This window comes from Ursus americanus, chromosome 14 (assembly GCF_024610735.1).
Source record: "Ursus americanus isolate L20-20 chromosome 14, mUrsAme1.1.p, whole genome shotgun sequence".
Taxonomy (NCBI): Eukaryota; Metazoa; Chordata; class Mammalia; order Carnivora; family Ursidae; genus Ursus; species Ursus americanus.
In genome coordinates this window covers 65,871,656-65,889,420 of record NC_142140.1, presented here as the reverse complement: position 1 = coordinate 65,889,420, position 17,765 = coordinate 65,871,656, and the positions used below count along the sequence as shown (strand labels likewise).

The following is a 17,765-nucleotide window of genomic DNA, read 5'->3' as shown; positions in this document are numbered from 1 at the left end:
ATTAAGGATCTCATGATGAGATCGTCCAGATTGTCTGGGTGGGATGTTGACAGGTGTTCCTTGTATGAGACAGAAGAGGTGAGAGGCACACGGAGTAGAAGGCCACATGACTAAGGAGCTGGAGGTTGGAGTCACGGGGCCACCAGCCTAGGCTGGAAGATGCGGGGCTGACAGCTTGATGTCGGGGACCTGCCTTCCAGAACTGTGAGGCAATGACACATGTCTGTTATCTTCAAAGCCATGGTGGCCTGTTATGGCAGCCCAAAGGAATGAATACAGAAATCTCCGGGCCTGTGCTACCAGCCTGAGCTGGTCCTCAAAAGGGAATGTGACGTTACCGTGGAGCCCAAACCCGCTCTCCTGATGCTCTGGGCTGTGCCAATCGATTTGGCGGTGGCATCGGAGGTAAGTAAAGTATACACTTGTCATCTCTCACCAGGCTGCGTGAGAAGCGCAGTGCTTGGCCATCTCCACTGACGTGGGAGGCAGGAACTGGCCTGAAAGTAGCCTCAGCCGAGGCACTTCTGCGCAGAGGACAGCAGTCTAGCTCAGGCGCCTTTCCCTCCCCATCAATGAATTAAGAAAATCCCATGGCCTTGGCCTCAGAGCACTTGCTCACCCTCATGGACACAGATCGGGGCTGAGAAGCAGGCCAGAGGTCCACGTGATCGAGGTCTGGCTCCTGTTTGGTGCTTCTTTCAGAGCCAACCACACCCTGTGTGGGGCCAGAGGCACCTGCTTCCAAGTGAGCAGCCTGCTGGCTTTTCTCCCTTGTTGGGTCATACCTGCTCTGGAGACCGTTGCCGGTGTCGCCGTCCGCAGGTGGCTGATCTCGAAGAGGAGCCTCATCGTGGGGTTCAGGGGGATCCTCTCGTTGCTCGCCAGGGTCAGCACCTGGACACAGGGAGGGACAAGCCAGGTAGGAAAGAGGGAGACCCGCACATGGCCAGTGTGGAGTGGGGGTCTGGATTCGGCTGATTACTCCTGGTAGGGATTAAGGATGACTATTTTCTTCATTATGATTGCAAGTATTTTCCAAATTTTCTGCAGGAATCCTCTGTCTCTTTTCCTGGAGCCCCTCCACCTCCACCCCTGTGTGTGCAATGAATCAAAAAAGAAGTTCTCTAAAAAGTGTTAAGTGGAGGTCAGTGATTCGAATGAGCCAGACCATATTGGAATAACAAGATTATTTTGAAAAAGTGTTTAGTTTCATAGTCCTGTTTCTTTTAAAGTACTCTCTCCAGGGGCACCTGGGTGGCTCAGTCGGTTGGGCATCCGACTCTTGGTTTTGGCTCAGGTCATGATCTCGGGGTCCTGGGAGCGGGCCCCACGTCGGGCTCTGGGCTTGGTGTGGAGTCTGCTTGACCCTCTCCCTCTGCTCCTCCTCCCTCTCCCCCTCTCTGGAATAAATAAATAAAATCTTAAAAAAAAAAAAAAAAGTAGTCCCTCTCGGGAACATGGGTGAAGGGGAGTGGGAGGTACGGGCTCACAGCTATGGAATGAGTAAGTCATGGGGATGGAAGGCACAGCATAGGGACTACGGTCAATGGTTTTGTCGTAGCATATATGGCGGCAGATGGTAGCTCCCCTCGTGGTGAGCAGCACCTAACCCGGGGGGTTGTCCGGTCACTATGCCGTGTGTAGGAAACTCACGGAACACTGCATGCCCGCGGCGCTTCCATAAGAGATCAGTAAAGCAGGTCCCTCTGGGAGGGCGCACACTTAGCTTAATGATTCTGTCAATGCTGAAACCACCGTAACACTTCGAATCGGGACGTGCTTTACTGATAAATTCAGTAAATAAATTCAGGAATAGCTACCAGCTTAGCGGCCACTTTATTGGTGTCGATTTCCACCGTTTACAACCAATAAAAGACTCTCCACGGATAGTGGTTTGTCACCGTTGAGGATGGCCGATGGGCTCAGAATGTTTCTGAGCCTTGGTGTCCTCATTTATAAAAAAGGAAAAACTCAAGGAGAAAGAGTTCAACAGGTGACTTAAGCTTCCTGCCAGCTCTGAAGAGTCAATCCACCTCTGTGCAGATGGTTCTGAAGACAGTTACGACAACGCTAAAAACGCAGTGACTGCGCCCACGTGCACGATAGTTACATGATGACGTTGTTAACTAGCCTTACCGTGTCATTTTACAACTTACACATATGTCAAGTCAGCACACCACACGCCTTAGACTTACACAATGTGGTCTGTTAACTATATCTCAATCAAGCTGGGGACAAAAATAAAAACACGGGTCTTCAAGCAACTCCTTACTTGGGGCCAGCCCTCGTGTGGGACTGAGACTTCCAAATGCGCCTGGGAGACTGGCTTCCTAGGTGATGAGGGATGGCCTGGGCGTCTCCCTTCCCCCTCGATACCTTGTTATCATCCATGACGGTGTTCAGAGACTCGATCCACATCGGATCTATGTCGCCATCCAGTAGGATCCACTTGGGCCCGTCATGGGTGATGTTGGCTAGCTCCCGCATGATGGAAGAGAAGAGTCCTAAAAGGAACCACGAATCGCTTACCAACCGTCTCATCATCAATGCTCTTTCTCATGAGACAGCCTTTCCCTCTTAGCTACGACAGCCAGAAGAAGGTGGAAACGGAAAAGACAGGTCAGAACTGGATTTGTATTTTGCTCTGTCGAAATCGGGTAGCGAGAGCCAAGGTCGTACTGTCTCTGCGTCTCCCTCTGACTCTTTTAAGAAGAACACCAGCAAAATGGCCACAAAATTTGATGGTACTGGCTTAGGTGATGAGGGACCTGGAGAATCATTTCAACAGGCAACTGGGACATGATGGATTTACAGAAAACCTTTTTAGGTAGGATTTCATCCTTTGTGATGGCAGCCCACGCTCAGAGGGAAGCTCGCAATGTGATTCTGATTGGCTCTACATGAGATTTAGATCTTAATTTGGACAGGATTGATTTTTATGACATGAAGCTTTCCCAATCGATGATATGATATGCCTTTTCATTTATTCAAATATTACTTTATGTTCCTTAATAAACTTTTACAGTGTTTTCAATGTATCTCTGGCTAAAAGTATTCCTAAACATTTCATAGTTTTGCTGCTAATGGGAATTGGGTATTTTTCTGTATTTCCCTTTTTTAGTTGGCTATTGCTCATATGAAGGTACCAAATTCTGTGTACTTATTTTATGCTCAGTTAATAAATTTTAATATTAATTTTAGTGATTTTTTTCCAAAATGTCTCCTGAATTTTCGAGGTATAAAGTTGTATAAGCAGCAAAATTATAATTTTTTTTTCCTTTCCTCTTACACCGTGTATTCTGTTTTTCTTGTCTTACTGCATTTTCTAGAATCCCACACCAAACAGTCCTGAATAATAATGTTGGTAGCGGCTCCCCCTGACTTATTCCTGATTTTAACAGAAATGGCTTTAGTTTCTCATCATTCAGAATGCTTTTCCCCGCCTTTGGGCTTTAGCTAAATATTTTTTTTAAATAAAGATTTAGATTTATTATATTTAAGGGATTTCTATCTATTCCTATTTTACTTGGAATTTTTAAATTAGGAATAGCTCCTCAGTTTTTAGCACCTACCTTTGAGCATGTGATTTCCTCTAATTTTTCAAAGCTTTACATGAAAACTTAAAAAAAAATAAATCTATTCTTACATTCTTAGAGTAGATCCTAGTCAGTCTATTTATTTTCGTTTTTATTAATACAGAGATGGGATCTACTTGGTAATATTATTCGGGATTTCTGAATTTATATTATTAAGTGAAATTGGGCTCTTTTTTGATTCTACATAAAGGTGATATCAAGATTATTCTGGTTTCACAAAAAGAATGGAGAGGTGTATTTTTTTTTTTTTTTTACCATTTTCAAACTTTTTTTTTTTTTTGCTGTTTTTAAATTGTCCCTTTCACTAGTTTATTTTCTTTTTTTAATGATTTTTTTTATATTATGTTAGTCACCATACAGTACATCCCCGGTTTCCGATGTAAAGTTCGATGATTCATTAGTTGTGTATAACACCCAGTGCACCATGCAATACGTGCCCTCCTTACTACCCATCACCAGCCTATCCCATTCCCCCACCCCCCTCCCCTCTGAGGCCCTCAGTTTGTTTCTCAGAGTCCATAGTCTCTCATGTTTCATTCCCCCTTCTGATTACCCCCCCTTTCTTTATCCCTTTCTTCCCCTACCGATCTTCCTAGTTCTTATGTTCCATAGATGAGAGAAATCATATGATAGTTGTCTTTCTCTGCTTGACTTATTTCACTAAGCATTATCTCCTCCAGTGCCGTCCATGTTGCAGCAAATGTTGAGAATTCGTTCTTTCTGAGAGCTGCGTAATATTCCACTGTATATATGAACCACAACTTCTTAATCCAGTCATCTGTTGAAGGGCATCTCGGCTCCTTCCACGATTTAGCTATTGTGGACAATGCTGCTATGAACATTGGGGTGCATATGGCCCTTCTCTTCACTATGTCTGTATCTTTGGGGTAAACACCCATTAGTGCAATGGCTGGGTCATAGGGTAGCTCAATTTTTAACTTTTTAAGGGACCTCCACACTGTTTTCCAGAGTGGCTGTACCAACTTGCATTCCCACCAACAATGTAGGAGGGAACCCCTTTCTCCACATCCTCTCCAACAATTGTTGTTTCTTGCCTTGTCTATTTTTGTCATTCTAACTGGTGTAAGGTGGTATCTCAGTGTGGTTTTGATTTGAATTTCCCTGATGGCTAATGAGTTTGAACATTTTTTCATGTGTCTGTTAGCCATTTGTATGTCTTCATTGGAAAAGTGTCTTCATATCTTCTGCCCATTTTTTTATTTGTTTGTTTCTCGTGTGTTGAGTTTGAGAAGTTCTTTGTAGATCTTGGATACCAGTCCTTTATCTGTAGTGTCATTTGCAAATATATTCTCCCATTCTGTGGGCTGCCTCTTAGTTTTTTTTGACTGTTTCCTTGGCTGTGCAGAAGCTTTTTATCTTGATGAAGTCCCGTAAGTTCATTTTATCTTTTGTTTCTCTTGCCTTTGGAGATGTGTCATGAAAAAGGTTGCTTTGACCGATGTCGTAGAGGGTGCTGCCTATGTTCTCCTCTAGAATTTTGATGGATTCCTGTCTCACATCGAGGTCTTTCATCCATTTGGAGTTTATTTTTGTGTATGGTGTGAGAGAGTGGTCAAGTTTCATTCTTTTGCATGTAGCTGTCCAATTTTTCCAGCACCATTTGTTGAAGAGACTCTTTTTTCCACCAGATGTTTTTTCCTGCTTTATCAAAGATTAGTTGCCCAAAGAGCTGAGGGTCCATTTCTGGGTTCTCTATTCTGTTCCATTGGTCTATGTGTCTGTTTTTGTGCCAGTACCATGCTGTCTTTGTGATCACAGCTTTGTAGTACAGCTCGAAATCTGGCATTGTGATGCCCCCAGCTTTGTTTTTCCTTTTCAACAGTTCCTTGGAGATTCGGGGCCTTTTCTGGTTCCATACAAATTTAAGGACTATTTGTTCCAGTTCTTTGAAAAATGTCCTCGGTATTTTGATCGGGATAGCATTTTCTGATTCCCACTAAGTAAATTTTGTTGATCTTATATTTTACAAAGGATCGCTTTTATTTCTCCTAGTTTTCCAAAATGTATCAAATAATTAAGTGATCTCTTCCATCTTAATCTTTATCTGCTGTTACAGCTTCTGATTCGTAATCGGATATACTTTTACTCTTCTTCCCCCATCAGTCTTGCTCACAATGGACTTACTGGTCTTTAGAAGGAACCCATATTTATGTTTTATCCTTCCTTTTTTTTTTTTGGTTCCTTCCCATTATTTCAGACTGTATCCTTATTAAGTTTCTTCTTCCCAATTTTCTTCAGGTTCAGTTTACCACTCTGAATAATTTCTTAGGATGGATACTGACTTCCTTCATTTCTAGCCCATCTCCAAAAATAAGAATTCTGAGTTCTTTATTGATCTTAGGCATGCCCCCCCTTGGTTTTTGTATGTTCTTTTTATTGTTTCCAAAAGGGAATGCAAAATATTTTTTTTTCTTTCATCCAGGGGTTAAGTGAAAATCTCTTTTTTAAAATTAATTAATTAATTTTTTAAGTAGGCTCCCCACCCAGCCTGGAGCCCAACGCAGGGTTTGAACTCAAGACCCTGTGGTCGACACCTGAGCTGAGATCAAGAATCGGACCACTAACTGACTGAGCCACCCAGCTGCCCTGTGAGCATCTCTGGATTTGCAAGCAGTAAAATTATTTTTGGTCATTTTCTTACTGTCCATTTCTCCATCTATTGCATTATTATCAGAAATTGTGGCCTGTAAATCAATATTTTTGAATTCCTTACAGTTTCTTCTGTGCCCAACTAAACTTCAAATTTGTGTAAATGTTCCATGAATGTACCAAGAAAGGAATATTTTCTACTTCTAAGATGCAAAGTTCTAGAACAAGGTGTGCTATTGAGTTTGATGACGTATTTCTCAATTCCTCTGACTATGCTTATTTTTTCTATCGGATCTGTCCAATCTTGAAAAAAGTAGAGTACTAATATCCACCATATTTCTATTTTTCCCAGGTTCCAGAAAAATTTTTAGAAAGTTGTCCTCCATGTACTTAGAAGTTCTCTTTCTTTGTGAACACGGATTTATGATTATAAATCTTTTTCAATGTCTCCATATTTGATGAATACTGTATATTTAATAAAGCTTTAATTAAAATTACAACACAACTTAAAGTTTGAATTATATGATCTTAAATTTAATATGCAATAAAAAGTGCCTGAGACTAGCCAAGAAAATTACAAAAGAATATTGAGGAGGAACTTATGCCATCAGACATTAAAACGCTATAAAATGATTGTGAATAGAGCAGAATGACATTCATATAAGATTAAATAATGAATGGGACAGAACAGAAAACCCAGAATCAGATCTCGGTATATATGACAGGCTAGTGCTTACATTCAGAGGGAAAGGATGGATTGCTTAATAAATGGTCTTGACACATTCAATTACACATTCGGAAGCAAATATGAAGTTGATTCTCTACCTTGCCTCATACTAAGCCCCAGAATAAATCCCAGATGGATAACAGAAATGTTCATGTAAAAAGAATCTTCAGGACCAAATTATGATACTGTGTCTACAGCTGAAAATGAGAAAGAGTGACAAACTAAATAGGAATCCCAAATGCTAAGAGAATGGACAGACATAATTTCCTCTTTTAAAAAGTGCATGGTTGGGGCGCCAGGGTGGCTCAGTTGGTTGAGTGACTGACTCTTGGCTTCAGCTCAGGTCATCGTGAGATGGAACCCAGTGTTGGACTCCACGCTCAGCATGGAATCTGCCTGGGACTCTCTCTCCCTCTCCCTCTGCCCATCCCCCTTGCTCTCTCTCTCGCTTTCTAAAATAAATGAATAAATCTTTTTTAAAAAATAAAAAAATTAAAAGTGCATGGTAAATACGCCACAGAGTGCCTGTAGACAAACGGTAGACAGGAAAAACCATTAGTGATGCATAGATAGATAAAGGGTTAGTATCTCTGATATATAAAGAACTGTTAAAAATGGATAAGAAAATAATATGGGGAAATAAACACACAGAAGAGCCAATTACTAAAGCGAATATGGAGGAAAAGATGCTAAGCCTCATTAATGGTGAGTGAAATATAAATTAGAGAGGCTGCCCATGAAGTCCCCTTGTTCTAGGCCTCTGACGGAAGGCCCTAAATTAGAATCCAGGCAGTAGGACTCTGATGTAGTCAGACACTGAGATGGGAGGAGGGAGCTGAGAGGCCCTCATTCCAGAAGCCACGTAGGTTTCAGAAAGAGGGCCTATCAGCTCAGAGTTTTCTTTTCAGCTCTCTCCCAGTGACAGTGCCCTTTCCAGAATCTACCAATGATTCCTAAATCTTGGAAGATGATGCTAGGGTTAGCATCAAGTGAACAGGGGTTTGGGACCCTCTGAATCGCTGTAGAAGCGATCATGGTTCTAGGACCCGTCTGAGATGAATGGTGACTGATGTCTTCAGCTAGGCCCTGAAGCCCCGTCGTCTGTAGTGATGTCTCCCCATCACTCCTGGGGGCTGATAGGAACAGGTACCCACTGTGGGAAGTCAGAGCATGCCACGCGGCCCCTTTGGGAAAGAGCTGTGGGCTTTCCCACCCTACCCGTGTCTTAAATCCACTGCCAGGCAATGTAGGGACTCTGATTTGTGCTACACAACCACAGAACCACAGCTGAGAATGTCTGCCCTGCTTTCTCCTCTTGCAGTGCCCTCTCTCAAGGAGCAGCTGGTGCATGGAGAGAGAGATTCTCCCAAGGGCTGAGGTTCCCCTCCACCCCAAAATTGGGGTCTTGTCTTTCCTTCCTTCCTTCCTTCCTTCCTTCCTTCCTTCCTTCCTTCCTCCCTCCCTCCCTCCCTCCCTCCCTTCCTCCTTCTCCCACTCCAAACAGATCAGACCGGTGTTCGCCCCTCTAAAGTTCACCCTTGGATGTAGATTCAAGCCTGCCCCCGGGCTCAGGATAGCAGGAATTTTGTCCCAGGGGTATCCTGCTCTTACCATCCTTCCATTCTCTGGTGGCTGGATTGATGATGCCAAACAGTTCATCGTTTGTGACTGCTTTGGGGTTGAGGTCAGCCCAGACGGGGCGGCGTTTCATGATCTGATAGGTCTTGTGCAAGGATTTCAGCACCTGAGACTTGCCAGTGCCGGCGCTACCCACCACGAACACGGAGTGTCGCACGGCCAGGAGCTCCTCCAGCTGGACCACCTGGGGAGACACAAGCCAGAGGGACCAACTTGTCACTCACTGACATCCCAACTGCTCTTCCGTGCCCCAGGCTGGTATCTGAGGGGAGACCTGATGTCAAGAGAGGAAGGGTTATTCACCTCCAGATGTGAGGAGTCCTAAACGTGGGGCAACGTACTTATTCATTGTTCGGCCATATAATTATTAGTCACCAAGTGCTGGAGAGTGTACCAGGGGAGGGAGATTCAGAGAGGACTCTCCCCGGTCCATGATCTTACAGGCTAATGGGGAAGCACAATAATTGCTATAATCGAGTTATTTATAAAGTGCTATGGGGACAGATAGGAAGAAACAATTGATTTTGTACAGATAAAGGGAATAAGAAGACTTCGAAGAGGAGGGGGCATTTGAACTGGGGCTTCAGGGGTAAGTTTGCCAAGATGAATAGGGGGATTTGCAAGCAAAGGTATAACAGCACGAAGGCTTGTGGTATGACAGAGCCTAATGTGGTTGACCAGATGGTTCAATGAGCCTGGAGTCTAGGAGTTCCTTGAGGACATGGTAGCACCGAAGGTCTTATCACTCTTGTCCTGGCTTGCCTCCAGGCTTACCTTTCCACACTTGCAGGAGCACACTTACCGGAACGAAAATCTGATCGTGTCACTGCCATCACTCTGTCTTCAGGGCTTCTCCACAGCTTTGGAGAGGACATTCCAAATCCCTAGACTGCCTCACGAGGCCCTTTTGCAGCCTGGCCTAAATCAGCTTCTCCTCTCTTCTCCCCCAGCATGCCCATTCCAGGTAGACAACTGGGGTTCCTTAATAATGTTCTTTCCTGAGTCTACACCTTTTAAGATATGGTGCCTTCTGTCCAGACATTATCCTTTCTCCTGCTTTCTTCCAGTCACACCTACACATCCCTTAGTCCCATCATTACCACTATTAAAACGTTGTCTTCAACTCCAGAAGGAAAAACCACACCATGAGTGGTCACTCTCCATCCCGAGTCCTCCCTCAGCCCTGTGCCACGCCTCTATTCAATTAGACTCTTCTGGACATGTCCCGTAAATAGATTTAGAAAAGTATGCAGGGATTTTGTGAATGGTCTCTTTCACTCAAAACGCTTCAAGGCTCATCTGTGCTGTAGCCTGTATCCGCACGTCGTTCCTCCTTACAGCTGAATAAAAGCCCATTGTGTAGGGAGATCTCACGCGGTTTATCCATTTATCAACTGACCAGAGAGTTATTTCTATTCTCTGCCGATTACGAATCCATCAACTTTCGACGGTATCTTGTGCAAGGTAAACATATAAGCATCCCTATCCTTCATCTTTCTCTCTCCTGTCTTCTGCCAGACACGTTACACCTTTACATTGCTATGTTTGATAATATTTATATTCTGTTCTGGCCTTGTATGTAGACCTTCTTTATTTCCTGTGATCGTTTAAGGGTTGGAGACCCATCGCGGCTTACGTTCTTATGGCTGTAGAGATTTTTCCCTACAGAAGACATGTGTGGCCTGCTATAGTGTTCTCCCTGGGCCTAGTGCCATGACTTGAAAGAGGATGTTCTCAGCATCGACCCAAGGTCAGATGGATACTCCTTCCTTACGCTTCATAGGTTGATCAATATCAGCTTATGTTTACCTAAAAAAATATTTGGGCCATGACTCTTTTCTCTTGGTGTTCTGAACTGCATTCCCTGTTTTCTTTGTTAAAAGAAAAGACATATGCCTCAGGCCCCATAACAGAGAAGTTTAATAAAACACCTAAGAACTTCCATCTTCTTGATCCAGTCTTGCTTTGAATGTATCCATTTTTTAAAAATTTTTTTTATTTTTATTTTTTTTAAAGATTTTATTTATTTATTTGAGAGAGAGAGAGACAGCCAGCGAGAGAGGGAACACAAGCAGGGGGAGTGGGAGAGGAAGAAGCAGGCTCATAGCGGAGGAGCCTGATGTGGGACTCGATCCCATAATGCCGGGATCACGCCCTGAGCCGAAGGCAGACGCCCAACGACTGAGCCACCCAGGCGCCCCTGAATGTATCCATTTTTGAGGTCTTTTTGTTGGAAACCATGGACTTCCTGCCCTAATTTGGATTCACTGCTTTCTAGATCTGCTGACAGCTAAAATGCTAGGACATTTTTTTTTCCCCCTGATTCTTGATTTTTGAAACCTGTGGCGTTTTTATTTTTCATCCTCATTTTTCCATAGTATGTCCTCAAGTCACTTACCCAAAAGGGTGCATAACCCCGATGTTTATTGTTTATTATTTCCAATAGCCAAATCATGGAAGCGGCCCAAATGCCCACTGATAGATGAATGGATAAAGAAGAAGTGGTGTGCGTACACAATGGAATATTACTCAGCCATAAAAAGAATGAAATCTTGCCATTTGCAATGACACGGATGAAGCTAGAGGGTATAAGGCTAAGTGAAGTCAGTCAGAGAAAGACAAATGCCATATGATTTCACTCATATGTGGAATTTAACAAGCAAATCAAATGAGCAAAGGTGAAAAAAAGAGAAATAAACCAAGAAACAGACGCTTAGCTACAGATAACACGCATGGTCACTAGAAGGGAGGTGGGTGGGTGGAGAGGGGAAATAGACGGTGGGATTGAGGAGCTCACTTGTGATGAGCACGGGGTGATGTATGGAAGCGTTAAATCACTATATTGTACACGCAAAACGTACGCTGTATGGTGGAGGTTTTTCCTGTGGTGTCCCCGGGACACTCACCCTCCTGCCTCCCTCTTTCACTTATAAAGACCACTGTGATTATATAGGGGCACCCAGGTAACCCAGGACCGTCCCTCCACCTCAAGGTCAGCTGATTAGCAACTTTAATTCTATCTGTGACCCGGGTCTCCTGTTGCCATGTCACATAACATAGATTCTGGGGACTGGGATGCGGACATCTCGGGGTGAGGGGAGGGGGGTGGCGTTAGTCTGCCTACCACCCTCAGGTTTTTTAAATTGTGAGAAAGCTTGCCCTTGATCGCTTCAAAACGTTTACAAGCTCAGAAACATGCCTAGGAACCAACATGGCTCCCATATTCTACCACTACCAGGCCTCTCTAATCCTGTCTGAAGTAATTCACAGGATAAAAACATGTGCTCGAGCGGACCGGGCTGGGACTTAGTCCTCTGTGGGATCGTGAGCTTTCTGATGGACGGGGTGCCATCTTTCCTTTGCGTTCCCCACCACACATTCGGCAGCGTGGGCGCCCCAGGAAAGAGCTCCTGAAATGAATTATTCCTAGGTAGATACGTATTTGTGCATCTAAAGCACCCCTTTGGATTAAGGATGACCCATCATCCAAGAAAAGCAGGAAGAGACCAAAAATAAAAGTCTTGGGAGGGAAAACGCCGGTGTACCTTGAGCACAAAGTTGTCCTCAGCCTGGAGCTTCAGGTCCATTACTGCCTTCCGAACCAACGCTTCGAAGTTGAGATCTCTCCTCCGGGGGACATCCAGGGCAGGGAAGAGGTCCCCGATCAGGCCCATGAACACTGGTATGTCATCGGTCACGATCTTGGGGATGTTGAAATCTCGCAAGGAGCGCATCAGGACTTGGTCCTCGGGGCGGTCAGGGTCCCCTCGCTTCAGGGATCCTGCCACCACCAGCACAGACTTGATGGCCCGCAGGCCCCAGTCGTAGTGATCCTGAGGGAAGGTAGCATAGGTCAGGCAGGCCTGCTGGGATGCAGAAAGCCCTATGCCCGTGCTGGTGTCTATAAAATTATAGGCAGGTCACTTCTGAGGCCAAGGTGGAGGAAAGAACCAATGACACGGAAGATCGTGGTGTTCACAGATCCCAGCTCCTGGTCTAACGTTAGTTACTTTTCCAGCTGTGATAACAAAGCAGACCCAGAGCATACAGGGGGTTGGGGGCCAGGGAAAGCACCCAGAACCACTTCCCGACCTGTCTGGCTACTCCTTGCCTGTTCAGAGAGCGGAAGGGTATCCAGGAGGAAGCCATGTTAGCTCTTAGAGATGGCCCAGGCTGAGCTCACATGCTCTACACTGGGGAGGCCTTCAAATGCTCTGAGAACCGCAGTGAGGACAAATTACCAGTAGCAACAAGCAGAAAGGCAGCTGCAAGAGTTTAAATCAAGAGGCAGGGGTGCTGAGATATAAAGTTGAAGGAAGAAAATGAGAAGGATTTGAGAGAGATCCAGAGGGTGGAACGAACATCAGTTCATCCACGATTAGATGGAGGGCTGAGGAAAAGAAAACGCCAAGGATGACTCCCGGGGTTCCAGAATTGGCCAGTGAGTAAGTGAGGGTTTTGCGCTCTGAAGCACGGAATGCGGGAGAAGGCGGCTGGGGTGGGGACCGGCAGGAAGATCGGCTTCAGATGCCAAACGAGAGAAGCTTCTCTCACACTCGGGGGGAGCTGTGGTATGGACCGCTGAGTATACAGGTTTAGAGCTCAAAAGAGAGGTTCGGGGTGGCTTTGTGGATGTCAGCGGCTGGCCTGCAAGGTGGTGGGGACCCGGCAGATGATGTGGTGAGCTGGGGCCCAGGGAGCATGGAGAAACCGAAGAGGTTTTAAAAGAAATCCACCTGGGGCAGATTTCACGGGGCTGCGTGCGCCCATGCTGTGGCAGCAAAGATGGTTCTAGTAAGAGAGGCCTGAAGGGAGGAGAAACTCAACGGGGAACAGCCCAAGGAAGCCTGACTCTACCCCTGCCACCAAGAAATTCTCCACCCAAGGCATGAACCTTGGAGGCTCTTGGTCCTGTGTGGGGACCGGCCCCAGGCAGAAGTCACCGTAAGGACAAGTAGCAATGATGTCTATGGGACTCCTTAACGCCTAACTATCTTCCCAACCCTCTCCCCATCCCTTCGATCGAGACCATTTCCTCCAAGGGAATTTTGTCGGCCACCGAGGTGTTTCTCACAGGACACTGGATCTACGAGGTGTTGCTAAGAAGTCAATGAAAAAAAAGAAGTCTGGGGGCCAAGTACGGTTTTTCACTAATGCTAGGCTAAGAAAATGAACACGAATCCTAGTTGTAGAAGTGATGGGAGCTCTCACTCTTCCATGGGCACACGGACTCTCTGTGAGAAGGCTCTCATGTTTCCCTCCTACATTGGCCCAGACCCCGTCTGGAGTTGGCAATCACACTGGGACTCGCCAAGCTAGGGAGTGTACCTGTTTAGAGAGCAGCTCTTTGCACAACTGGTAAAGGGTGATGAACTTTCTGGCTAATGACCGTGCTTCAATGAATCCTTCTGCCACCAGCATGATCTCGCAGATCAGCTCGAAGTCTGGAACGACCATTGCACAAGGCCTGTGAACGGGGAGACCGAGACAGAGGGTCAGGATGGTTTCCCAACCACAGTTGAAGGGGCGTTTGGAAGACAAGCGACATTGGCTGAGATCACGGACAGAGGGATCTATGAGTATAAATACTTAGCCCTTAGCAAGAGTTTCATTTAAGACTCCCAGTTCAGGGATGAGTTGACCAAGGATAAAAGACATGAACTCTCTTGTCCGAGGTGATGGGTGATGATAGCAGGCAGGGGCAGAGCTGGGGCTACGGCTGATCTTGTAACTTGGGGCCAGTGGACCAGACACACACATTGGCAAAGCTTTAGTAATTGGGTAACTTATTAGATTAGTTCCTTCTATAATAGATTAGGGGCTAAGGTTGAGGAACTGGGTCTCTCCCGGGGTCTATAGGAATCTATTCCTCATTTTCAAAACGTGTGCCCCCTCCAAGCCTAGACACTTAGGGGCTCAGTCTGTGCTTACATGTATACAAAAGTAAAAATGGAGTGCTGAGGTCTAGAGTAAAAACCCATTAACCCCATCTTGCCACAAAAGGCATATATGAGGGGCACCTGGGTGGCTCAGTTGGTTAAGCAAGTGACTCTTGATTTCGGCTCAGGTCATGATTTTAGCGTCATGAGATCGAGCCCTACACTGGGCTCCATGCTCGGCATGGAGTCTGCTTGGGACTCTCTCTTCCTCTGCCCCTCCCCCTGCTCACACGTTCGCTCTCTCTCTAAAACAAACTTTTAAAAATGGCATATATGAGAATACAGAGGGGAATTTTTGTCTCTCTGTAAGGATTTACTGTGGGTTTTTTTTCCCCCTCTAGCTCTGGAAACATTTGATTCTAAAATTACTTAATTTTTAAAATTAATTGATTAAGTATGTAACAGGAGCCTAAGGTTGTTTACATTTAATTGCATTTTCCCTACACCGATATAAAATTGTCAAAAACATACCATTCAAGAACATTTCTCCTTTAAATTATTTTACATTATAGTCAAATTCAAAGGCGCAACTAAACACTTAGATTCCCAAAATTATGTTACAGCCTGAAATAAGGTTAAGTATGCATCCATACAACAGAATGCAATCAGGCCACGGGAAATAATGCTCCCGGAGGAAAACTAGTTAGTGCTATGGGAAGATATTACTTAACGAAGGCAGGATCCTGGCTTGTATAGCGTCCTACCCCAAGTTTGAGAAAGAAATACTCTGCCCACGGGATATCGGAAGGGAAGACACCAAAGGGTCATAACTATCTTCGAATGATAGTTTTCAGATGGGGAGAGAGAGAGTTCTGGCGTCAGACTGTCTGGGTTTGAACCCCGTTTCTGTGGCTTGCTACTTGGGCTCCTAGCTAACCTGAGTGACTACGGTTCCTACCCGGGGCAATGTGCTGGCCCTGTTTTCTCCCTGTACAAGGGGGCTACTACCCACCTCGTAGATAGGGCTTTTGTGAAAATGAAGTAGATGTTTGTATTTATTGTTTTTACACATATTTTTCTCCTCCTCCCCAACCCAATTTTCTGGTATAAATGCTCCCTTTAAGTTCAGGGGGGGAAATGTAAAGAGTAGTTCTGATCAGGGTGATAGCCCACGTCTGTTATTGCTTGCAAACACGAGGCTCACTTAAGAAATACTTTGTGCAAACAAATAGCCCCGCTTTGGGCAGCCTGGTGATATTCCAACGAGCTCTTGGTTACAGTGGGCACTGGCCTGGGGGGGAGGGGATACCCACACCACTCCTGTGACACAGGGATCTGCCACTGCTGGAGAGCACGGGGACGGGACTGAGGGGCAGAGTGCACAGGGGAGCTGTCCAGCTGTCTCCTGGGCTCCACGTCCCCAACAGAGCAGGGGCTCTGGGTCCCCAGATGAAGCCGACCTCTGTGTCACGACTCCCACGGCCTGTCTTAGGTAGTGGTCCAGCAGGCAGAAAATCAGAAACCACAGGGCATCTTCTTTTGTTGGGCTGACTTCTCCTTCCTGAGACAAAGAATGGAGACTCCAGCCCCTTCTAGAAAATGCGTTTGCATTTTCTCATCACAATAAAGAAGACTTAAAAGCATGGCGATGTCCATCGGTGGCCAAGGAGATATATGAGAGGTGTTCCCGTGCCTCGCTACTGGCAGTGTGATTCGGCATTACTTCGGTTTAGGAAACAATTTGTCGGTGTGTATCAAGAGCCTGAAAAATGTGCCCCCCTGTTAACTCAGTGATTCCGCTGCTGGGAAGCTAGCCAAAGAAAATAATCGTGCATAAAGAGAAAAGGACTTATGTACAAAGATGTACATTACAGCATTATGTATGAATTTATTTTAAATGTTAGAAACCGTCTTAATATTTCAATGTGGGGGGCTACTTAATTACACCGTGGACCATGTATTTGGTAGAATAAAATGTAGCCATGAAATGAGATTTCTTAAGAATATCTAACAGAAGAGATGATTTACGATACGATTATGATAGAGTATGAAGTGGAAAAAAACAAAACAATATGAAACTGTGTGTCGACCATGAACACAGGACTTTAAAATACCCATGTAAAGGAGAACGGAATAGAATTAAGCAAGAAATACTTTAACCAGTGATAGCGTGAAAGGTGGTTTTATAAACTCTACTTTTTCATGGGTTCCAAATTTCTTCTATTATATATGTCATACATTTTCAGGGAAGAAACCAGAAGCAGCTTCTCTCTTGGGCCCTGGCGTGGGGCAGGGCTGACACTCACCTGAAGAGAGCCTTGAGGTTCTCGGGAAGTTCCGTGCGGCCGGCATAGCCCGGATTCATGGTGATGAAGATTCCCACAGAGGGATCCAGGCTAATCTCCTCCCCAAGGAAGTTGAACCGCTGCTTCTTGTCCCGGATTGCATCCTGAATGCTTTTGACCTGGTGAACAAGTCGATGGAAAAGGTCAGCACAGGGTTCCGGGGGGTGGAGTGGAAACGGGGTTACGCCCAGTGTGGACACCTGCCCTGTCGCCCCTTTCATTGAAGGACAGGCAGTGTGACTGCATCCTGGTCCCTCTACTGATGGTGGCTGTCCAAAAGAAATCTGGTCGCCCACATCCGTATGGGCAGCACAGCAGCTAAGGGCTTGGGAGTGACCACGAGCAGGTGTCTGACCCCACTGGCCACTCACCAGGCACTGTTCCGAGTGCTTCTTACATATTCATTCATTTGCTCTCCACCAAGATCCTTCGAACCCATTTCTGAGGAACCAGAAGCACTAGGCAGTGGGGTAGTCTGCCCGACCTTGCACAGCTAGGAAGTGGTCGTGGTTCTGGACTTGAATCCAGGCAAGTGGATTGGCCCCTGCGTGATGGAGGGAACACCAGGACCTAACCCCGGGCTTGTTCAGAGGATTAAATGCAATCAAGCCTGCAAAGAGCTTAGTGCACGGAAAACGCTTAAGAACAGCAGCTGACGTGGAAATCATTAACGTGGTCCCCGGCCTGGTTTCCTCCTCAGACTGTCTCTAGAATAGACGGCGTTCACACCGCTCACCTCTTTAGGGATCGAGTGCCCTGTAGATGGCAAAGCGAGGCTGGAGCCACATCCCCGAGGGCTAGGAGTGCCTTTCTAAAGAGATGAGACTTTTCCTTCAATGTAGGGACTTGAGCTGAAGCTTCGCCTGGTCAGCTCTACATTCTAGATCACTCTTACAGCAGCGGGAGGAGAGACAGAAACGGAGCCACTGGTTTCACACACGGCGCTTTGGAAAAGTGCGTGCAAAAATGA

The 17,765-nt window shown here is 45.6% G+C and overlaps 1 protein-coding gene across 1 annotated transcript in view; it reads right to left on the bottom strand.

Annotated features, from left to right (window-relative positions):
* DNAH9 (dynein axonemal heavy chain 9) overlaps positions 1 to 17,765 on the bottom strand; it is a 313,579-nt gene that overhangs the window by 174,995 nt on the left and 120,819 nt on the right. Inside the window, exons 29-34 of the mRNA XM_045797213.2 lie at positions 16,757 to 16,914; positions 13,900 to 14,038; positions 12,117 to 12,404; positions 8,545 to 8,755; positions 2,377 to 2,504; positions 786 to 894 (exon numbers count right to left, since the gene is read on the bottom strand). Of these exons, the coding sequence (XP_045653169.2) occupies positions 786 to 894; positions 2,377 to 2,504; positions 8,545 to 8,755; positions 12,117 to 12,404; positions 13,900 to 14,038; positions 16,757 to 16,914 (1,033 nt within the window). The remainder of the gene's footprint in view (positions 1 to 785; positions 895 to 2,376; positions 2,505 to 8,544; positions 8,756 to 12,116; positions 12,405 to 13,899; positions 14,039 to 16,756; positions 16,915 to 17,765) is intronic.